General features: G+C 42.9%; 2 protein-coding genes across 5 annotated transcripts in view; both read left to right on the top strand.

Annotated features, from left to right (window-relative positions):
- Positions 1 to 10,518, top strand: part of TERB1 (telomere repeat binding bouquet formation protein 1) — a 38,896-nt gene extending 28,378 nt beyond the window's left edge. Inside the window, exons 15-17 of the mRNA XM_056136973.1 lie at positions 3,984 to 4,133; positions 4,403 to 4,468; positions 10,253 to 10,518. Of these exons, the coding sequence (XP_055992948.1) occupies positions 3,984 to 4,133; positions 4,403 to 4,468; positions 10,253 to 10,440 (404 nt within the window). The 3' untranslated portion in view covers positions 10,441 to 10,518. The remainder of the gene's footprint in view (positions 1 to 3,983; positions 4,134 to 4,402; positions 4,469 to 10,252) is intronic.
- A 5,764-nt stretch (positions 10,519 to 16,282) lies between these two features.
- The window catches only part of DYNC1LI2 (dynein cytoplasmic 1 light intermediate chain 2), a 32,399-nt gene continuing 24,953 nt past the window's right edge, over positions 16,283 to 23,728 (top strand). For 2 of the 4 annotated variants that reach the window (XM_056135973.1, XM_056135972.1), the window contains exons 1-3: positions 16,283 to 16,431; positions 16,602 to 16,675; positions 18,621 to 18,737. In XM_056135973.1, coding sequence (XP_055991948.1) covers positions 16,325 to 16,431; positions 16,602 to 16,675; positions 18,621 to 18,737 — 298 coding nt within the window. In that variant the 5' untranslated portion in view covers positions 16,283 to 16,324. The remainder of the gene's footprint in view (positions 16,432 to 16,601; positions 16,676 to 18,620; positions 18,738 to 23,728) is intronic. The other 2 variants (XM_056135971.1, XM_056135970.1) reach the window with 2 other exon arrangements.

Here is a 23,728-nt window from a genome sequence, read left to right as displayed (position 1 = left end):
ATATAAAATTAGTTAACTTTTGCCTCTCAGAGTGCCCGGCAAGCTACCCATGGCGTATTCAGTATGCCAGAAACAGTAACAATAACGGGTCTCATTCCCCTGACTCTGAAAGAGCTTCCAATATGGCAGTGTTGGGAAAGACGAGGAAGGAGAGACTGCTAAAATCTCAGGGCTGGGACGAGTAGAGACATTTCTGGCGCCCACTTGAGTAAATCGATGAACAACGGGATGACAGTGATAAGAGTGATACAGTTAACTTGAATTCTATATGTATGATTTAAACTTCATTTCCTTTGGAGAAATAAGAATCAGAAACACAATAAAGCATTCAAATTCCAAGCACTGCTGGACCTGAGCACACCTTATAGCCAGACTCAAGCACCAGCCATCAGCCATTATTGCTGGACTGAGTATTGCTGGGAGTATTCCCTAAGCACTGTTGAGGGGCTATTTAAAATATTTTGAATATTCAAAATATTTAAATTAACATCAATTTGTATCAGGCTACTATTCCCATATTTGTTTATATGAATCAAAACAGCTAATAATTTATTATTCCTTTTTTTTTGCGGGGGTTCACTCCCTGCTTGTTGGATCTTGTGGTGCTGGGGATTGGAAGTACAGGACTTCCATATGCAAAGTGTGCACTCCAGCCCTTTGAGTCATTTCCCTGGCCCTGCACTGTGTTCCTTTTGATGATACCATACATTTATAGAGTTTGGTTTTCTTCCTTTTATGTGCGACATCCAGCAGTGCTCAGGGCTTACTCCTGGCTCTGCACTCAGGGATCACCCCTGGCATGGCTTGAGGGACCATGTCTGGTGCTGGGCTCAAACCTGGGTCTGACATATGCAAGGGAAATTCCCTATTTACTGTGCTAACTCTCAGGACTTAGAACTGGATGTTCAATGGTAGTTGTGATGAAAAGCAAACATTGCACAAAAACTAGTGTGAAACAAGAAACAAGGGCAGCAGTGTGATTCTAAGATTTGAGAAATTATGCTATACCCAAGCTTAGTGTATGACCTTCCTCCAACCACTTTTATCACTAGTCTTCTGATTTTCCAGACCTTGAATTATGTATTATTTTTCTCTTTACACACACCATCTAGAATTTCAAATTCCTTCCTTCCCTTCCTCCCTACGTTCCATGATACTCAACAACCAGACTATATGTTTCAATACTAGGGTCCATTGCTAGTGGTGCTTCTCTGGGCCCTTTGTTGCTGGGAACCACCAGAACCATTCGTGTTCCCTTTATTTCTGCCAGATGTGTGCCAGTCTCCTCCCAAACTTCACAAACTTCTCGGTCAACTGTGAGGATTATTCTAAACTTTTTCCTTACCATGACTCATTATTTATATTTTTTCTCAAAATTCTGCATTCTCAGGACTGAGGATATGGCTCAGCAGCAAAATACAACTTGGGGTTGGTTCCCAACACATCAAAAACAGCAACAATAGGCATTCTACCTCAAATGCCCTGTTTCAGATTCCCCTTGTTTTCTGAAATGTTGAACTCCACTGATCCTCTTAGCTTTATTTAAACACCCTGTTAAGACCAGTGAAGCCATTTCATTTTCCTTCCTGTTAAATATTCTTCATATTTTTCCCTATTGTCTCAAAGATGGTTAAAATTCCTTAGAAAGATTTCAAGACTATCTGAATCGGTCTGGCAGCCCTCACTAGCTTCAGCTTTTCCGCCATACTTCTCTCATGCCTTATAACCCTTATGCCATACCAAAGAACCTCTAATTCTCTGAACACATTGTGCTTTCTCTCTGTGTGTGGAAGCTTTCCAAGAAGTGCTCAGCCCAGAGGCTGTTTCCAGCAATATTCAGCCAACTGGGAGGATGGGTCAGTGCTAGGGCCCAACAAAATAGTGCTGTTCAAGACTTGCAGTGCTGGGGACCACTAGGACCATCTAGGAACTGTTTGGAGGCCACCAGCGCCACACACTCTGGTGCTCAGAGGCCTCTAGGGATATACCTGTCAATGTTCAGGAGACCATGTGGCATTGAGGATCAAGTCCAGGTCAGGTATTTACAAAGCATAATCCCTCACCCTTGTTCTGTTTCCCTGGCCCTAAACATATTGTGTTTTTTCACCTATGCTTTTTTTTTTGCATATTCATGGTACTCAGAATGTTCTCATCCCAGTCAGGTTTTATGTTTAGCTATCTTCTAGCTCTTTAGGAATGGGCTGCTAACACTGTGGCAGGTAAAAACTTTATAATGGCTAGATGTGAACAATATTTGAACATACTGTTTTATTTTAATTTTAAAAGAGATTCTGACTTATGTACTTCTTAATATGATGTAAGAAGTACACAGTAATATCTCTGAGGACTTCTACTAAAAACAGTTGAATATGAATCTGATTAATCATCTGAATCTGATTATTAGTTTATTGGGAAATCAGGAGCTCTTTAAAGAACACAACTAGGTTGTAATTAACAGAACCAAGACTTCAGGAGGTCCTGTAGAACAAAAGACAAAGAGCCTACAAGTAACTGACAAGTAATTAATTAAAAGATACTCAGGAGAGGAGCTGGAGAGATAGTGCAATGGGCTAGGCACTTCCAGGTGTGACCAAAAGCAAAACCCAAAAAGATACTCAAGAGATGTCTTGATTGAATGTAATGAGGATCATGATTTTAACTAATTTTTTTTAAAAGTTCTACCAGGGGCCAAAGAGACTATAGGAGTTAAGGTGCAAGTTTTGCATGCAGCCAACCCAGTTCAACTTCTGGCACCACATCGTCCCCTATGATATATGTGGGATGGCCCTGGACACTTTCAGTATGAAACACCACATCCTCGGGTCTTTTGCATTGAACCACCAGACCACTTAGCCAATAATCTTAGTAAGGGGTCACACTCTCTTTGAGCATACCACTTGGGAGTCCCTTGACCCCCCAAAAAGTTTTATATTATGGGAAAATTTGAAATGTTAGTGTTTATTAGGTGGTGAAGACTCATGAGCAGTTTTTTTAGGGGGCCACACCCAGCAATGCTCAGAGGTTACTCCTCACATTCACTCAGGAATAACACCTGGCGTTGCTTGGGGGACCATATGGGATGCCAGGGATTGAACATGGGTCAGATGTGTGAAAGGCAACCACCCTACCCCTTGTACTATCTCTCCAGCTCTCAGCAGCAATTCTTGATTCTAGGCCAACTAGCTGTTAGTTCCAAGGGCTTAAGGGTCCAGTACTTGGGCTCTGTGGTTCTGGGGGTATCTGGTCCACCTTGGTGGTTGTAGCACCCTCTAAGGCTGCATCCAGTAATATTAGGGTGATAGTATGGTACTGGGAATTGAACCCGGGTTAGAGCACATGCTGAGCACATCTCCAGCCCTGAAGTGATACTTTAAAGAATATTCCAGGTTTTATAATCCAGTGTGTACTTGTCAGGTAGAGCAGAATAACTAATGTGTAGATAAATTTTAACTTCCATGGGTGAATAATTTATTTTGAAGCTGGATAATGAATACATAGGGGTACATTATAGTTTTCTCTTTGATCTTGTATACTTGAAAATTTCCATTAAAAATGTTTAAAAAGTAATGACAACAGATGTAAAGGGCTTCGCCCAAATGTTCTAGGGACTACTCCCAGATCAATGCTCAGGAATTATACCAGAACTCCTGAAAAGCATGCACACTAGCTCTCTGGGCTCTCTTCTCAGTCCAAGGACTACTTCTTTAGCATGTCTTCCCTAACAGCTGCTCAGACCCAGACCAAACTGATGCTTCTTCCCTTTATCCCCATGACAGGTAGTTAACACCCTACTGCAACATTTATTTCACTGTCTTGTGGTGTTGACATGACTTTGGGCTTCTTGGACTATTTTTTCTTTTTTTTTTCCCTTGGTCTAATTATGTTACTGATTTCTTTTATATTGCCATCATAAAGATACTTGCTTTTATAGATTTCTTCTTATATATTTTATAACTTCAGCACATTATTTCGTTTTCTTTTAGGTTGTATAGCGGTCGGAAAATCCCTGAATAGCCGAAATTTTAGCAAGCTCTTGCACTCTTGCCCATACCAGTGTGATCATCACAAAGTTATTATGGAAGCTGAAGATAGATATAAAAGTGAACTAAGGAAAACACTTATCTGTAACAAAAGTAATTAAGCAATTTTAAAACTATAACTATGAACTATGATCCATAATATTTAGTATATTAAAAGTTAGAGAGTAAAATAATGCTGGTGAAAGAAGTTGTCTCTGAATAATCTATGATTTAAGATGTACCTCAGAAGTAGATTTAGTCTCTTTGGTGGTTTAAAGATTCTTTCAAATCTCCCTAAAGATTCCACTAGAAATGTGCAGAGTGAATATTATACTAATAAAGAGCTTTGATACACTAAATATACTAAATGTTTTATTTTTCAGAAATTCTGCTGACCCCACGTAGAAGATATAAACTCAGTCATCAGTGTACTACCTCAGGAGGAATAAGTGAATATATTTAATTTTTAAATAAGCCTAAATTTAAATTTCTGAGAAAGATAAGAATAGCTATTTAATCTCAGTCTATTAAATCACTAATGGTTCTGTAGTTATAATTCTTGGCACTGCTGGATAAAGCCCAAACTTATTAAGAAAACAGACTTCTTTTTTTCCTTTCTTCATGTTGCTTGCTTACTGGCTGGTTGCCAGTTGGGAGAAAACAGGAAGAAACTAACATTTATTGAGCACCAACTCTGTATTAGGTGCATTATAGTTGTTTGTTGTTGTTGTTGTTGGTTTTTTATTTTTTTGCTTTTTGGGTCACACACAGCAATGTTCCGGCATTCCTCCTGGGTATGCACTCAGGAATCACTCCTGACGGTGCTCAGGGGACCATCTGGGATGCTGGAAATTGAACTCGAGTCGGCTATGTGCAAGGCAAATGCCCTACCCACTGTACTATCACTCCAGCCCCTATTTTAATGTTTTTAAAGAGCATATTTATTCACACTTTAAGGCACAAATTCACAATGGCAGAGCTTTGATTCAAATGCAAGTCTTTCTCCAGAAGCTCTGTTTGTTCTATCCCTTTGGGTCATATCTTTATTTTTAAAAATAAATTTTCTTTCATGTACAAAATGCTTAAGAAATATGTTATAAAAGGCTCTGGTTCATAACTTTACCACTTAAATCAAAATTAAAATGACATATAGATCTCAAAGACCTACTTAAAAATTAAAGTATTATGGCTGGAGAGATAATACAGGGGTTAATGTGCTTGCCTTATGTAGCTGATCCCCTTTCAGCTACTACACCACATATAGTCTCCCAGCACAGAGCCAGGACTAGCCCCTTTAGACCCTGAAATGTTAAAAAATGCAGGGTTGGAGACGGAGTATAGTAAACAGAACTCTTGCCTTTCTCGCAGCTGACACTGTTTCAATCCTAGCGCCCTAGGGAACCATACAGGTCCCCTAAGTACTGCCAGTTGTGGCCTGACCACCCTCCATAAGTGCCCCAAATACTCAAAATTCAAAATACTACTTAAATGATGAATTTATAGGAATTTAACTACATATTAACATTTCCAGGCTGGAGCGATAGCACAGTGGGTAAGGTGTTTGCTTTGCACGTGGCCGAACCGGGTTCGAGTCCTCTGTCCCTCTCAGAGAGCCCAGCAAGCTACCAAGAGTATCCTGTCCACATGGCAGAGCCTGGCAAGCTCCCTGTGGCGTATTCGATTTGCCAAAAACAGTAACAACAAGTCTCACAATGGATATGTTACTGGTGCCCGCTTGAGCAAATCGATGAACAACGGGAGGATAGTGACATTGATTAACATTTCCAGTTTGTCACAATTCCAAATTTATTAGAGACAATTTTCTTGTGTTCATATGAAATTAGTACCTGCACAGTAAGAATAAGCTACTCAGGGCCCGAGCCATAGCACAGTGGGTAGGACGTTTGCCTTGCACGTGGCTAAACCCAGGTTTGATCCCTGGCATCCCATATAGTCCCCTGAACACAGAAAGGATTAATTCCTCATCATAGAGCCAGGCTTAGCCCCTGAGCATAGCCAGATGTGGTCCCCAAAAACAAACAAAAAAATAAGCTATTCAGTCCATTACCTCTTAAAATAACCTGGAAATTAGGAGCATCAATAGAGTCATTGTTACTTGTTACAAAGACATTCAGAATTGGTCCCACCAGTAAAAATGTTGCCACAACTTCTATTTAATCATTTCACTGCCAAGACCTTGAAAGAAACTTTTAATTTGCTTTTTTATATCCGTTTCCCCTACTAAAGTTGGAATTTCTGCATCAGATTATAGGGGCTGGAGAGAGTTCAGGGGTTAAGGTGCTTGCCTTGTGTGTAACTTAACTTGCTTCAAGCTCCAGTATCACATTATTGCCCCGTAAGCACAGAGCCAGGAGTAGTACCCTCTGAGCACTGTTGGTATTGGCCCAACTCCCCTCCCCCCTCAGATAAATAATTTAATTATAGTTAAGGGGATTTGGGAGGTGATCCATGGTGGAAAACCTTCCTTGCATGTATGGGACCCTGTGTTTAGTCCCCTGAACTTCAAAAATGTAAGTAAATGTAATAAAAGAAAAGTAAAATTAAACCAGAACCATTAAAAATTATTCCACTTTTTGAAGCAGTATTTTCTATAGAAACTGTTAGAAAATAGGTATGTTTCTTTTCTATTTTTTCTTTTAGGTTTTTCAGCCACACCCAGCAGTGCTCAGGAGCTATTTCTGGCTCTGTGCTCAGGGACCACTCCTGTCAGTGCTCAGGGAATCATTAGGCAGTACCAGGATTCAAACCAGGGTCAGCAGCATACAAGGCAAGATTTTAAAATTTCTATACTGTTGTTATGGTTTCCCCCAAAATGTTATTTTCTATTGAAATGTATCATATTTATAAATCTTCATTTTGTTTTGTTGTTGTTTTTTTGTCTTGTTTTGTTGTCTTTGGACCACACCTGTCAGTGCTCAGGATTCACTCCTGATGGTCCTAGGGTACCATATGGAGTTTGAGGAACTGAACCAAGGTTGACCACATGCATGGCAAATGCCTTAGCACTATACTAGCTCTCTGGCCCAGGAAATTTTGTTTTTCACATGAAATTGGCATGAAATAAATAATAGATTTTTTAGCAACAGGTCTTGGAAGCAAATGTGTAGCAAGAATATTTTATAAGACTGAAGAGATAACAGACTGAAGCAAGTGCTTTGCATACAGGAGGTCTCGGTTTAGTTTCTGGCACTCTGTGATCCCATAAGCACTGCCAGGAGAGACCCATAAGAACCAAGCTAGGAGTAGTTCCTGAACACTGCCAGCTATACCCTCAAAATCAAAAAAAATTTTTTTTATCATTTTAAATAATATAATTTTCAGAGCTTCATTAAATTGACATAATTATGATTGTATAATGACTATACAAAGAATCCTAAATATTGTTATGTAACATTCAGGATATAAATATGTACATCGGACTGGAATGATAGATATAATAGTGGGTAGGGCATTTGCCTTGCATGCAGTCAACCTAGGTTTGATCCCTGGCATCCCATATGGTCCCCAGAGCACCACTGGGTGTAATTCCTGAGTGCAGAGTAAAGAGTAACCCATGAGTATTGCCAGGTGTGACCCAAAAGCCATAAATAAATAAATTCATATATACATATATATATACATATATATATACATATACATATATACATATATCTTGGGGATGGAGCGATAGTGTGGTAGATAGGGTGCTTGTCATGCTGTTCAGTTTCAATTCCTGGAACCCAATATTGTCCCTCGAGCTGACCGGGTGTGATCCCTGAGTGCAGAGACAGGAGTAACCCTGAACACAGCCAGGTGAATCCCCCAAATCAAATAAATACATACATCTTTGGGACCTGGAGAGATAGTACAGGGATTAATGCACTTGCCTTGTATGTGGTTGGCCATGGTTCAATGCCCTACCCCACCTGTGTCCCCTTGAACACTGCCAAGGGACCACAGAGTGATGCCTGAGCATGGCCAGGCCCAAACCAAACTAAACAAACCAAAACCAAAAACAAACAAAAAATGCATCTTTTTAATTAGAATTGCTTTAGCTAAAACTAATAATTTAGTATTCCTTTTTAGAATGTAGACATCTTAAAGATAATTATGAATATTGACTTTATATCTGAAAGCATACCTATAATATTTAACATATAGATATTTTCCCCTCTGATAAATTTTCCTTTTATATTAGAGACCCCAGTCAAATTAAGAGGATCACTACGGAAGCCAAAGAGGATGCAGCTTCTTCCTGTAACAGCTCATAGTCTGCTGCAGTACCCTTTGAGGAATTTGGTACAGTTGTTGAGTATAGAAGGCAGTGAGGTAGCAACTGAAATGGGAAAGTAACTGCTGGCTTTACCTGGATTAACTCCAGAATTCTAATATCCTGAATATTATAATTTATCTAGTACTGATTATAATGAGTTCAAGTAATCTGGCAAGCAAAGTTGAAACCATGTATTTCTTTGATAGTTTTCCATAGATCCAAAGTATGAAAAGTTTCTAAACAGTTTTTACCAATAATAAATTTTCAAAGATTTGTTGATCTTCTATCTGTTAAATTTGTTTTAGGCACAGTTAATGTATGGTGGACAAAAAAGACAAAAGTAAAAGAAAGGAGCTGGAGCAATAGCACAGCAGGTAGTGCATTTGCCTTGCATGCAGCAGACCCAAGTTCAATTCCCAGCATTCCATATGGTCCCCCAAGCACCGCCAGGAGTAATTCCGGAGTGCAGAGCCAGGAGTAATCCCTGAGCATCGCCGGGTGTGACCCAAAAAAGCAAAAATTAAAAAAAAAAAAAAGAACCTTCCTTCCATGGAGCTTATATCCTAAATAATATCATTCAATATTATACATTATTCTCATTAATTTTAAATTTATGTCTTCTACTAATCTAGTTTTCTACTAGTGAAGTTTACTAGTCTTCTGCTAGTAAAATTTTCTTTCATTTTTTGTTGTTGAATTTTTTGTTTGCTTGGTTGGTTTTCAGAACACACTGGCAGTGCTCAGCGTTTACTCCTAACTCTGCAGTTAGGAATCATTCCTAGCAGAGCTTGCGGGATCATATGGGATCCTGGGAATTGAACCAGAGTTCAGCCACATCTTACCCACTGCACTATCTTCCCATCCTCTGTTTTAAAAGACCTGAATGGGAAGCTCCTTTCCTAGGAGAGGTAGACTAATGGCTAGCAATCTGCAAGTCAAGATTTTGTAAGTGTATCTCAGCACAACTATACCAGGTCCTACTGAAGAAAACAGCAGTCTTAAGTGGAAATACAAAAACTTTTCAGCATCTGTCTGCAGTGATAACATGAATTAACAATAAATGGTTAAAAATTAAGTAATTTATTAGTAATCATCATCAGAAAATATTTATGTTGACAGGTTCCAACTGTGCATTATGTGCATTTATTTCTGTTGTAGAAAGCATCCCTACTATTTTTGGGTGGAGGCATATCCATCAGTGCTCAAGGATTACTCCTGGCTTTGCATTTAGAAATTTCTTCTGGCAGTATTCAGGGGACCATATACTCTCTACCCACTGTATTATTGTGCCAGCTTCAGTATCCCTAACTTAATCAAACTGAGCATAAGTATAAGTCGTGAACATGATTTTGTTTGTTTTTGTTCTGGGTCACACCCTGCACTGCGCAGGGCTTACTCCCGGCTCTGCACTCAGGGACCATAGGAGGTGCTGGAGATTGTACCCAGGGTCGGCTGTGTGCAAGGCAAACACCCTATCGACTGTACTATCACTTAGTGTTTTATCATTCCTAAACACGATTTAAAAGCAAATTTCAAACACCTGTTTTCTTTACAAATATCAAGTTTATATCTAAAGTAACAAGTGTTGATATTCTTTTTTATCTATAAAGTTATGGAGCCCTTTGGGAAGATGGTATCTGTAAGAGAGGTAAGCTATTTGTTAACTACTCTCACAGGAATGTTGAGAGAATTATCAGATGTTTATAAACCTTTGTGTTTCTTGATTGGAAACTGCTGCAAGTAATATTACAGTGGGTGCAGTAGGTTAAGTAGATTAAGTAGGTGCAGTAGAAAACTACTTACAACTCAGTGAGAGCATTTAACTTATTAGTCAACGCTCAGTTTTTTAAAATGCAAGTAGATGTCTGTATGATGAGTAAAAAGATAATGAATAAAATAATGAGTATAAAGATCTCTTTTTTTAAGCCAGTACTAATACACTCATTCTTAATAATTACAGAAAAAAGAAGGGTACGTAAAAACTTTACTGAAGAAGAAGTAAGTTACCTTTTCAGTGGAGTTAAGAAAATGGGAAATCACTGGAATTCAATTCTGTGGTCTTACCCCTTTCAGCGAGGACGGAAAGCTGTGGACCTTGCTCACAAATACCACAAACTGATCAAACATCCCAAGCCTGTGACTTCTTGATTAGAAGACTTGTCAGTTTTTAGTTTGAATTCTTAAAATATAGTGCCTTGAAGATACAAAATTTAAAATATTCTTCTATACTCTCATGAGATGGGGAATGTGGAAAAGGGATACCTAGTAATTAAAATGGTTTTTGTGATGGTGTAGCTTATCAAATTATTAAAATAATGTATGTAGAATAAATATACTTTCAATATTCAGATAAGACAAAACTCCTTTGTAAATTTGTTTATGATGCTTATATTTTTCCTTATACTCATAGAATGTAAGTAGGAGAAAAAGCTCTTCAGCTTTTTCCTCCACACTATTTGAGGATTGTGGAGATGCCTCAGAAGGTTAGAGCACATACTTTGCATACAGTAGCTCCAAGTTTGATCCATGACACCATATGGTACCATAGGCACAGGTGTCTTGACTCTCCTAAAAAAATTTTAAAGCATTATTGGTGTATTGCAGTGAATATTATGCAAGACATTTGAATTTTTGTATTTTTACCCAGAGAGTGTACAGGATTCTCAGAACTTGGGAAAAGAATAGTTTTCATGTTGTTCAAGTTAAGGTTCACATATGCTAAATCTATGTTCGATATTTTGTTAATTAAAATCTTTCCCCTTCCAAAGGTTACAGTTGCTTTGAATACTCCCAAATTCTGTGGTCAGATTCATTTCTTTATAGTTTATATCTCTTTGCTTTTACTTTTTAAATGCTTAAATAATTTTTTGTTGTCTCTCGGTTTGTTTTTGTCTAGTGGAAAACCAAAAGGTTAGGTGTCAATTTTCTGCTTTTTATTATTCCACCACAATTTCTAAAAGATACTGTTGCAGCCTCCATTACTCTTAAAATGCTGTTGCTGAGGTATATATTAGGACTTGAAAACTCATGCTTATATGCTCATTGATTCATTGCTCCATTCAGTCCCAATTGGGTGTTTCCTGCAATTATATATATTTGACCTCTTACAGATGACTATATCTACTTAGAAAAGAAGACTGTAGCACTGTAGCACTGTTCTCCCATTGTTCATTGATTTGCTCAAGCGGGCACCAGTAACATCTCACAGCAAATTGTGAGACTTGTTACTGTTTTTGATATATTGAATACGTCACAGGGAGCTTGCCAGGCTTTGCCACGCAGGCGAGATACTCTCTGTAGCTGGGATCTCAGAGAGGGGCGGTGTGTAAAATCTATGCACGTTGAAGGTTGTGTGTTCAGGGGCTCTCTGGACGGTTCTATCTCACCACCCGCGTTCAGTGGTCTTGAGCCGCTTTGTGTGGCCTGGATCGGGACGGCTGTTGGCCAAGGACAGATGAAGGAAGAAATGAGGGCCAGGCTGGTTGGTCCTCATTGCAGCTTATTCCAATCCTCTCTTCATTCCTGCCTCTCCTCTCCTCTCCACTCTCTCCAACTGCTTGCTCCTGTATTTTTCTTCTACATTCTTCTCTCTCTTTCTGCCTTGCTAACCTCTCCACAGTCCATCTTGCTGGCCACCCTGCTCTCTCTCCTCACCAGCTCTCTAGTCTCCAACTCCCTTATCTCTCCAGACTGACACTGCCCCCAGTCAGGTAGCGAAATCAACATAAGAAAGCCCTTCCTGAGGGCCCACCAAGTTCAAAGGGAACACCACCTAGGATATTCCAAAGCCCTTCCTGACTGCCCAAGGGCAAAATACCCAGAAAGGTGTTTTTCTCTTTTCCTCAGTCCAGTAACTATCCACATATCAATACTAGCTATTTTTGTATGGACACAGTAAGAGATAACATAGACACTTGTAGGGCAGCTCTCCTGGGAACATCTTGCCTCAGACTACAGCGCTCAGGCCAGATTAATCATTCCTAACCCTAGCAGGGTCCAAATCTATTTATTACTTTTGGATCATGACTGCATTTGTCCATGACCAAGCTCTTAACTTATAGTTAAGCGTTATGGTGCTTTGGCCAGACCCATCTCGATGCCAGGGTAGCACATAGCTTACCGCTTGCCCTGGTTCCATCCAGTTCCTTGTCAGGACCCTGCTTTTGGGGGCACTAGGAAGTAAAGGCAGCTGAGGCTTAGGTGAGAGAACACATGCCCAGGAAGGAAATATTACTGAGAGTCACATTACAAAAGCATGTCTTCTTGTGTCCATACAAAAAGGACATTGCGGGGCTAGAGCAATAGCACAGCGGGTAAGAATTTGCCTTGCACGCGGCCGACCCGGGTTCAATTCCCAGCATCCCATATGGTCCCCTGAGCACTGCCAGGGGTAATTCCTGAGCACAGAGCCAGAAGTTACCCCTGTGCATCGCCAGGTGTGACCCAAAAAGCAAAAATTAAAAAAAATCCCCAAAAGGACATTGCTCTGAATAAGCTATGCAAAGGACTTAGGGAGAAGAGAAAAACAATATTTACAAGTCAACAGAGCACAAAGAAAGTTACAAATAAACAGAGGAATGGGAGCACTGTAATGGGAGCAATCCAATAAATCTAAACTACCTGAGGCTATGCAGGAAGGACAAAACAATGTTATCCTACAGCGGAGGTTTTTTATTAAAATTGTTTTCTGATCCACAGTGAAAATTCTATTTAAGTCAAAATTTCCTTTAGGCAAAAGAATAATTTGCATTTAGGAAAATTCTTACAGCAACTAGACCATTATTTGTCAGTATTTATTGACTAAGCACTATCATGATACATTAAATAGTCTGGGTTATTTTAACTTACACATCTCAAAATTCGTGAAGGTTGTTTTCAGTAGTCAAAAAGGAATATATTTTGTTGGCTTAGATAATTAGAAATTGTCTCTTGGGGCCAGGCAATATCTCGGTAAACTGGAGCATATGCTTTGCATGCCAGACTTATGTTTTGATCACTGGCACCTTATCAACCCCAAGAGTTAATTGGTGTGGCCTCAAGCCTGCCCAAAAAATTGCCTTTCATGTTGTTGAGACATGATTTAAACATCTTTTCACTTTAAGTGGTCTGAGGTAATAGTTATTATGTTAATTAGAAATTATGCAACATGGAGCTGGAGCAATAGTACAGCAGGTAGGGCATTTGCCTTGCATGTAGCCAACCCGGACTCAATCCCCAGCATCCCTTATGGTCCCCCGAGCACTGCCAGGAGTAATTCCTGAGTGCACAGCCAGAGGTAACCCCTGTGCATTGCCAGGTGTGAACCCCCAAAAAAGCTCCCTAAAACAGAAATTATGCAACACCATTTTAAGAATAATGATTTAGAAAGAAATGTAGCTTGACTGGCAAAGTGTCTTCTTTGTTAGGCAAAAAGAGGTTTGATGAACTTTACTAAAATGCTTCTTGTGCTTTCTACAGATAGGCTCAAATTATGGTTAAGACAAATTGGACTAGAGAGATGGCTTAATGGACTGGAGCGCTTGCTTTGCATGAAAATAGTCTGGGTTCAATCCCTGGCATTACCACGAGCACCACTGATAGCAACTCCCAGGCACTGAGCCAGGAGTGATCCTGAGTACATCCAGGTGCTCAAAAACAAAACAACTTGTGTTCCTTTCTACTTTATTTGTATACATTTATATTTAACCCCACTATTGGACTTTAGTAGTCTCTGATCCATGTCATCTAGTAAGTCTTCACTCATTTGTGATCTGACATATCAGGGATCCCTTCCAGCAATAACTGGATCTGAGAGGTAGTACAGCAGATAAGACTTTTGACTTGGATGCAGTCAATACCCTGGTACCAGAAATGGTCCCCTGAAAATGAGCACCACGAGTGATCCCTGATCACAGAGCTGGGAGTAAACCCTGAGTACTGCTGAGTGTTGCCCAAAAAAGCAGAAAAAGAAAAAACCCTAAAGTTGAAAAAAGGAAAAATGGAGTTTAAAATTACAGATCAATTAAATCCATCAGCCTTAAGTAAAATTCTCTAATATGATCTGTTGGAAATGGAAAAGTTAGTACCAGAATTTTTTTTCTTTCCTTTTTTATTTTGCAAGAATTCTAGATAGGAGGGTGCTTGAGACAGTGGTTTATTAGTCAACAGACCAGTGTCAGTCTGCAAAAAAGTTACTTCCACGTAACACATAGTATACCTGGATTAAGTTATATTTTATATTTAAAAAAAATAAAATACCATTAAGGGATTTTATTTCTGACTTAGTAGTTCACTATTTCTATTTTCACCACTCTGCAGAAGTAAAAAAAGGTTGAGAACTATTTCTGTCAAGCACAGCTTTGGAAACTTTCTCAACTACCATAACTTTTCATCAGAGAAAAAGGATTGAGTGCTGCCAGAAATGCCTCAATTCATTACTCATTTGACATGAAACTTTGGCCACCGCATATTCAGGAAACTTTTACTGTTGCTGATCACCTAGGCAGTTGATGGGGTAGAGGATTGTTAAACGATCAGGCACAGAGAATGCAGATAAGCAAACCACAAGAAGACTAGGAGCATGCCCCATCCAATTCATGCCATCAGTGACATCAGCAGTTGTGATCATCCACCCAGTTAAATAAGCTATTCCAGCCTTACCTTCTCAATAAAACTACTGAACAACCTGAACAAACATGATGATCTCTTAGTACCTGCATTGCAAATCATAATCCACAAAAGAAGAGAGGGAAAGAAGAAAAGTGCCTGCCATAGAGATGGGGGCGGGGAGGAGGGGCTGTTGGGGGATGGTGAGAGGGAAACTAGGGACATTGGTGGTGGGAAATTACACTGGTGTTGGATCATTGTAGTCTGAAACCCAATCAAACCGCTTTTAATGGTCTATCTCATGTATATTCAATTTAAAAGTTAAAAATATATATAAAAAGATCAAAAAGACTGAATAAGGCCAAGGGCAGAAAAGCATAGTTGGGGGTGGGGAAAAGGGGGCTGAAACCACTTCTGGTAGTCCTAGCTCTGTGCTTAGGAGTGACCAGTGGAGGTGTTCATGGGACCATGCGCAGCAAGGGGGAACTGAACCTGGATCAGCCTTGTTGGAGGCAAGTGTCATATTTACTGTACTCTCTCTCTCTCCTAGCCAAAAAGTAGACTACTTATGGGGTGGGCAAGTGAGGCAAGTTTAAAACAATTATTTGGGGGATAGAGGAGTTGGACCCCACACGGCTTTGCTCTGGACTTACTCCTTGCTGGGCTTGGTGTACCATATGAAGTTTGCACCCAAGGATCAAATTCTTGGTGTTCTGTATGCAAGGCAAGAGTTTGACCCACTGTACTGTAATATCTCTCTGGCCCTTAAAATCATTCTCTCAATGTGGACTTGATTAGGAGTAGGCAGGTTTCAGAATAGAGTCGTTTAAGATGATCAGTGAATACGATCGGATGTACGGGATTGTTGTCTCCTAGCTTTGGCTCGCTGAAGGAGTTTCTTAAACTTCTTGCCCTTCAAAGTCCCCATCTGAAAAAGGGTTAGATAAGATTCCGTGAGATCAAGCGTCACTTCTACACGATAAGAGCTGGCTAAGTGACGCTACACTGTCGTCCCCAAACCTGAACTCAGCGAATCAGTCCCATCTGGTGGCCGGTCCCCTCCCTCCCCGCCCCAGGAACCCGGGCGGGGTTGCCACTACGCCTTTCGGCCGACAGGGGGCGCCTGCCCCCACCCCCGCCCCACCCCTGCCCCCGCCCCCAGCGGGCGGCTCCCACCGCCGTTGTCGCCTCCCGGCGCAGGGCTGTCCCGGCGGCTGCCTGACTGTTTCCCACCCCTCGCGCCTCCGTGGCAGCTTGACAACCCCCCCTCGGGAGTCCACGTTCACCGGGTGGTCGGCGCGGCGCGGCGCTGCCGTTGGCGCGACGGCTGCGGCGGGGGGCGGCGTGAGGCGCGCGGGCGGCGAGCGGCGGGCGGCCCTCCGGGGTCCTCGCGGGTCCTCGCCGGGCCGGGGGAGGCCCGGCCCTCTTTGTGGTTGCAGTTGGCAAGATGGCGCCCGTGGGGGTAGAGAAGAAGCTGCTGCTGGGCCCCAACGGGCCCGCGGTGGCGGGCGCCGGCGACCTGACGACTGAGGAGGAAGAGGGCCAGAGCCTTTGGTGAGACGCGCGGGAGCCGGGCCGGGCCGGGCTGGGCCGGGTGTGGGGTGCGGCCCGCTGGAGAGCCGGGCGAGCTGGGCGGACCCTCCGGGCTGTCTGACGGCGCCGTCGCGGGCCACTCGGGGGGTCGGCCGGCCGCGGGGCTGACCGCTTTGCCGTTGTCCCCACAGGTCTTCGATCCTGAGCGAAGTGTCCACCCGCGCCAGGTCTAAGCTGCCGTCGGGCAAGAACATCCTGGTGTTCGGTGAGCGGCGGGGCGGTGCCCCGGGAGCTGGGGGGGGGGTGGGGGGGGGGGAGATGCGGGCGCCCCGCTGCCGGGTCCCAGACCTCGTCGCGCGGACGGGCCTGGAGGTTCGCGCCGGACAGCCCGGGAGTGGCCCGGCCCACGGCGCCCGAGCTTGGGATATGGTCCCTTGCGGGGAGCCCGGTGATGCTACCGCGGTCCCAGTCGAATTCGCGGTGACCTCCCCGGCCTCCCGCGACTCCGGGAAGTTAGGTGGAGCCGGCCCTGGGACGAGGCGACTTGGGCAAGGAATGAGCAAGTGCCCAGGCCTAGGGGACTTAGCGAGTCACAGATGACAGCCGAACCGCGGGATCCGCCCTGGGAATTTACCGCTGTGACTCCATCCCTCGTTGCTGGGACGCTTGGATCAGGTCCCTTAACGTGTAAGGACTTGGGGGGGGGGGGGTCTTCATCCAAGTGAGGGAGTGTGACCGGATTCATTCTTCCAGCGGACCTATTTTGTGGAAGGGTTCTGCCGACGACGGGGCATTGCCCGCACGCAAATAGCCGCAAACACTGCCAGGGAACCTCACTCTGGGGATGGAGAGGGGGTGGTGAACCCAGTACCCCGCGTCGTGCATGGGCAGAGTATCGTGGGCGCTTCCAGCTGCCCTGTGTTGTGGTGAAATTTCATGCCCGGGTGTTTTAAAGGATGCATGCCAATACACAAGGGCACAGGAAATAAATGTTTGCACCAGGACCTTGGTGACAGCAGGGTGTGGTGGTTTGCGGGCTACCAGAAGTTCCTTGCCGAAAGTGACTGATGAGATAAAATGGGACCGGTTAGGGAAGGCAGAAGAACTGGTGCTTCTTCCAGAAGGCCCCCTTTCCGTGATTCTTCAGTACCATTTCTTTTACCTTAATCCCTAATCCCAAGGGATTTCTGCTTTGGTGGACTGACTACTTTTGTGTTTTCTTTTGTTTGGGAGGCCACACTGCACTGGTTGGAGCTTACTCCTGGCTTTGTGCTCAGTGATCACTTCTGATGGGTTGGGGGAGGGGAGGGTTTGTTCGTGGAGTCAAGTATTAAATCCAGGGCATCCATTGCAAGGCAGTTGTCTTAACCCTTGTTGTATCCCTCGTACCCTCCACTCTGCTTTTGAAAGTAGTGTCTGATGACTGCCACAGTGATAGAAGACTCTGTCATGGGGTTGGGGGGGGGGGGAGAGCACCAGAAAAAGAGAACTCTGGCAGCAGAGTGGCAGGTGGCTCAGAACAAAAGTGCTTGTCCTGGGCCAGAGAGGACGCCTTTGATCTGTGGAATGCCTTTGCTTCTCTAATTCCATGTCATTAAGTCCCAGGGGTGCCCAGTGACATTCTTCTTCTTGATATTAAAGGTTTTCTTCGGGGAGGGGGGATTGTTAGTAGGGTGGAGGGAGATGAGGATTTGCTTGATAATTATTGAGATTGTGCTTTAGAGTTCGGCTTAGGTCTATAATTATTTTTAGCAGTTTCTTAGCCCTAAGGTTGCTTATGAAAGAGATGAACTGAAATAAAGTGAATAAAAGCTTCCATTCTTCATGACTGTGTGGCAGCTTCAGACATTTCTTTTTAGTTCCAAGTTACTGGACTTGTAGCTCAATTGTATTTTTATGATTTCTTGCCCTTTTTTCTGGTAAAAGATTTGTGTTTTTCACTTTCCTATGAACTGTAGCGTTTGTGAGTCTGCGTTGTTCTTTCTCTTCTAGAGTAAGGATTCCTTTTCCAGCAGAATGTCACTTTAGATCTTGGAGTTTGCCGTCTCCCCCCACTGCCCCCACTCTTACAGCAGGCTGCTTTGTTTATGCGGGTGAGACCTCAGCAGCAGGCTTTGTGTGAATGTCTTAGTTATTCTTTGTCACATGAATGTCATTCCTCAAACTCGCCTTCCTAAACATTGTCTTTGTGTGCTATGCTTCATTTATAGGTGAAGATGGTTCTGGTAAAACAACCCTCATGACAAAACTGCAGGGAGCTGAGCATGGCAAAAAGGGAAGAGGCCTAGAGTATCTCTACCTCAGCGTCCACGACGAGGACCGTGATGGTAAGCGAGATGCTGATCCACTGAGAGGGGTTTATGCACGTCTGGTTTCTTGGTTGCAGCTCCTGTGGCGTGTCCAGGCATTCTTAATGTTGCTTATTTCTAAAGAATTTAGAAATTAGCCAGAAATGGGCGAATTCTGTGTCTTACACAAGACTTTCTTTTATAGATAATGGCAGCAAAAATGGGAAGTGATACTGTCACCTGCCCACTCTGTATAGTCCCCACTTAAAAAGAGCTGTCACTATCACTGTCCTCCCATTGTTCATTGATTTGCTCAAGCGGGCCCAGTAACATTGTGAGACTTGTTACTGTGTTTGGCATATTGAATATGTCACGAGGAGCTTGCCAGGCTTTGCCATGCGGCCAAGATACTCCCAGTAGCTTGCTGGGCTCTCCGAGAGGAGCGGAAGAATCGAACTCAGGTCGACTGGGTCGACTGCGTGCAAGGCAAACGCCCTACCCACTGTGCTATCACTCCAGCCCCTTAAGAAGGGGCTGGAGTGATTTTCTGTACACTGCAACTTTACTTGGAGTAAAGTTGCAGTGCACAGAAAGAAAGATGTGTTTCTGTTTTTGTTTTTTAATTTTTATTAGTGAAACAGCATGAGGTACTGATGTAGACTGACACATTTTTGTGCTTGGGTTTCAATTATACAATGATCAAGTGTCCATCCCTCCACCAGTGCACGTTTTCCTCCCACCCCCCATCCCTCCCGTCCCACCCTGCCTCTGTGGCAGGGCATTCCCTTTTGGGTGCTGTGGTTTGCAAAAGAAGTGGCAATCATGTTCAGTCTATAGTCTACTCTCAGCACACATCTCTAATCCTGGGAGGATCCTCCCAACACCCTTTATTTGGTGTTCCCTTCTCTATCTGAGCTGCCTTTTCCCCTAGCCTCTAAGCCATGGAGTAAACCTCTGGTACTTATCTCGGCTATTCTTGGGTGTTGGTCTCCTATTTTGTTTCTTTATGTTCCCCAGATGAATGCAAGAGAGAGAAATATTTGGTGGCTACTCCAGACAGCATTGTTCCTTTGCCTTGTTCTAGTGCAGAATCTGAAAATGGTGTGATTCAGAGAATAACATCTTAACAGATATTCATAGGAGCGTTTTCTTTGTGGCAGATTATACTGTTTTCCTGCATTTCTTTCAGTGGTGAAATTAGAGGCTCAGAGGTGATAATGCTGTCTTTTAAATCTTCATCTCTAAGAGATAGTAGTCGGTTCTGTCTCTGGTGTCATTAGGATAATTAAAGTATTTGACATGACCTTAAGATTCTTTAATTGTTACTGAGTTGCATTGAAGTGGTGGGGGATTTTTTTTTTCTTTTTTGGTTACTACTATTCAGTAATAGTAGTACCAACTATTTCATTACTACTATTCAGTAATGCCTTTGTGTGTGTGTGTGTATGTTTTCTGTTTGGAAAGGGGCACTGAGGCAGGGAGCTTCCCCAGCAGTATCTGGAGGTCAGAGATGGATGGTGTGATGAACAGGCCCACTGAGGTGCTGTTCCAGTTGTTGACTGAGCCAGGCACTACCAGGCACGACCAGGGCCATACCTGGATGTGTTTGGGGTACCCTACAGTGCCAGGGATCAAATTCTGGGCCTTGTTCATGTAAGGCATGTGCTCCGCCACTTTGAACTATCACCCCAGAAGTTTTAGGCTTTATGTTTGACCTTTTGAATGGGTCTAGAATAATTATTGGTGGTAGAATAATGGGTCTTTTGTTTATAGGAATGTTGCCTTTGCAGTATAAAGATAAACCATCTGTTAAATTTCTTTATTTGGCTTTTCCCCACCTGTTTAAACAGTATTGTAGGGGCAATTACATAGGGGAGCAAATTCTACCACCTCTAGTTCTGTTTCCTTTTTGCTTAGATGAGGCTGGTCTCAGGTCCTTTCTAGCACTGTAAGTTGATGATTTGTAGCAGTTGTTGAGTAGAATCACTAAGGTTTACTTGTTAAAGTCTGAGACCCACCTTGTGTTAGCACTTTAACTTAGTGGCCGTCTTAGAGCCTGAGGCTTCCTTGGAGGAAGCATTCCCTGAGAATGTGAAGGACAGGTGGACGCAGTGGTGACATCTTGTGTAAAAACAGGTACATTCAGGTGTCTGTCTGAGCACACTGATCTGTGTTGGGGAACATGTTTATTGTTTGGGGGAAGCTTTGAAGCCAGGCTGAACTAGGTCAGAATCCCACTTCAGCTGTCACAAATCGACCTAACCACCATGCATTTAGTTGTTTGTAGAATTGGATAATGTACCTGTTCTGTAGGTTGGTAGAATGAGAAGTGGCTGTGTCAGGTGTAACAGAGGATTCAGACACAGCAGCTTTAGTATTTCTATTGTTTGTGGGCCCACAGTGAGGTGTTGGAGGACTACTCCCAACTCTTTGTTTGGGGATCACTCCTGGTGGTGCTTAGTGGGGGACCGTGTGTACAGGGGTTCAGACGTGGGTCTCCTACATGCAGATAATGCACTTGGGGCCAGAGCAATAATATAGCTAGTACAGCACTAAAACCATTCAGTCCATTAATCTCTCTCCGGCCTTCATCTTTACCCTTTTGAAAGAACAAAACATGGGTAGATACTTTATGGTTTAAGGTGGCAAGCATATTCCATGCCAGTGCACCATGATCGGTCATCAGTCCCCTTTAAATTGAACTACATCTTAACCTTTGGGAGTTTTTTGGGTGTTTTTTTTTTTTTTTTTTTTTTGCTTTTTTGCTTTTTGGGTCACACCTGGCAATCCACAGGGGTTACTCCTGGCTCATGCACTCAGGAATTACTCCTGGCGGTGCTCGGGGGACCATATGGGATGCTGGGAATCAAACCCAGGTTGGACGCGTGCAAGGCAAATGCCCTACCCGCTGTGCTGTCACTCTAGCCCCTGTTTTCTGTTCTTTAAGGTTGCTGTAAAAGTTTCTTTGATGGGGCCAGAGCTGTGGGTCAAGTGGTAGAATATTGCATGTGTGAGGACTTAAATTTAATTCCCAGCTCTGCAAAGCCCCTGCCCCAGCCTTGCCAATAGTGTCCCTAGACCTTCCAAACAAGTAAACATTTCGTAGCCTTCTGCAATTATAAATTTTGTTGTTGTTTTTTTTTTTAAGGCCACCTACTTGCATTGCTCCTCTTTGATGGGAGAATTGCCCCTACAGGTAGTTAATTATATCTCTCAGCTTTGGTCTTGTTGTTGTTGTTGTTGGGGAGGCACTTCTGGCAGTTTGCAGGAATCACCCAGATTGTACCCAGCAATGGAAAGGAGTTGGGGAGCCTGTGGTGCTGGGGATGGGGTCCAGGGCCTCAGCCATGCAAGGTATATGACCACATCCCTGAGCCAGCCTTGGTTGTTTTGGGTTTGAGTTTTGGGTGTATATTCTGTGGTGTTTAGGGAACTGTGAGGTGCTGCAGATCAGACACAGATCCCCGCACACAAAGCAGAAGCTCCAGCCCCTGCCCCACTTCTACCGTTTTATAGTGTGTTATAAAAAGGTTCTTGCCAGGCAGTCACCTAGTCGAGAAGGTAGTCTGGCTTATCTCTGGTTTTTGGTGGGGTGTGACATGTCAATGCCTCAGCATTGGAGGCATCAGTTCCACTTCACAGTGGGTGGCAGGTATGATCTCCAGGCACGGGGGAGTTTCGAGTAGCGGGCAGTGGGAAAGGGTCGAATAAGGAGCCTAGTGAGAGGCAGGCGTTACCATCGAGAGCTTTGGTAACCGTGGCATTTTTGAAGGCATGCATAGAAACGAAACCCTATCAGAAATAGATCAAGTATAGCTTGAAGTCATAAATACAGGTTTTTCATTACACGTTTTTAACTTGTTAATGGATTGATTATTACAAAAAGGTAGTTAATGGAAGACATTTAAAGTACATGTTGTAGGTGGAGAGTTAGTACAGGCGGTTGTGTTCTTTCCTTGCATGTGACTGATCCTGATTAGAATTCTGGGCACTGCGTATGCTCCCCTGACGTCTGCTGCTGGGTGTGGCCCAGTGTACGCCTTGGGAGGGAAAGTGTGTATTGGAAATTATTGGGAAAGAACTTAATGAGGTGATCTGTTTGATGATAGGAGTTATCTAGGTGCTTTTGTAAAAAAATAGTTCATAGGCCAGAGAACTGGTACAGCAGGGGAAGGTACTTTGCTTGCCTGTGGCTGACCCCAGCTCGATCCCTGGCATTACATATTGTCCCTTTTGCACCACCAGGAGTGACCCCTGAGTACTGCTGGGTGTGCCCTCAAAATAACAGCAAATATCTCAAAAGGAGTGCTAAAATACTATTTTTAATTTATTAATATGGGGAAATGTTTTGTACAGTTTAATCAAGTATGATTTTGAAACCATTTAATTACAGCTTTTGCACATTTTGTGTATATGCATTTTTCAATTTTTACTATGGAAAATGACAAATACAAAGAGACTAGTGTTGTGAACCCCACAGCTACCAGTTCTTGGTCAGTTTTATTGCTCTTGTTTCTTAACCTCTTTTCCTTTCATGCAGCGCTAGATTATTTTGAAGCAAATTTTAGCATTTCTCCCTAGATTTCCCTGTGTATATTCTAAAATGCAAGGATTTTAGAAAGAATAATCATTAATTTTCATGCCAAAAACCCAGAAATTTCTTTATATTATAAAGGAATCATCAGGTAACCATTCAGTGATTCATATCTCACCTGATGAAAGTAATGACTTTAGCTGGGTTCTTAAATACAAGGTCCTGCCTCTGGTGCTTTGCCGTGTGAATGCACTGCAGTGTGGCTGCTATAGGAAGAGCTTATCTGCCCACAGGCTCATCAGCACAGCTTGCTCTTGCACAGATTTCTGGTATCTTAGGAGAAAGAATGGGTTTAGAGTAGGGCACTGTGGCTGGCCAGCGAACATTGTAGCTTTCGTTCTGTTTTGTTGGCAGGGCATTGGTGGGGGCGCAGCACACACCCAGTTTTCTGGCTCACACCCAGTTACTCTGGCACACCCAGTTATTCAGGGATCAC

The sequence above is a fragment of the Sorex fumeus genome, unplaced genomic scaffold, assembly GCF_029834395.1.
Source record: "Sorex fumeus unplaced genomic scaffold, SorFum_2.1 ptg000122l, whole genome shotgun sequence".
NCBI lineage: Eukaryota > Metazoa > Chordata > Mammalia > Eulipotyphla > Soricidae > Sorex > Sorex fumeus.
The sequence above is the reverse complement of the archived record's forward strand: the minus strand, read 5'-3'. Positions and strand labels throughout refer to the sequence as shown.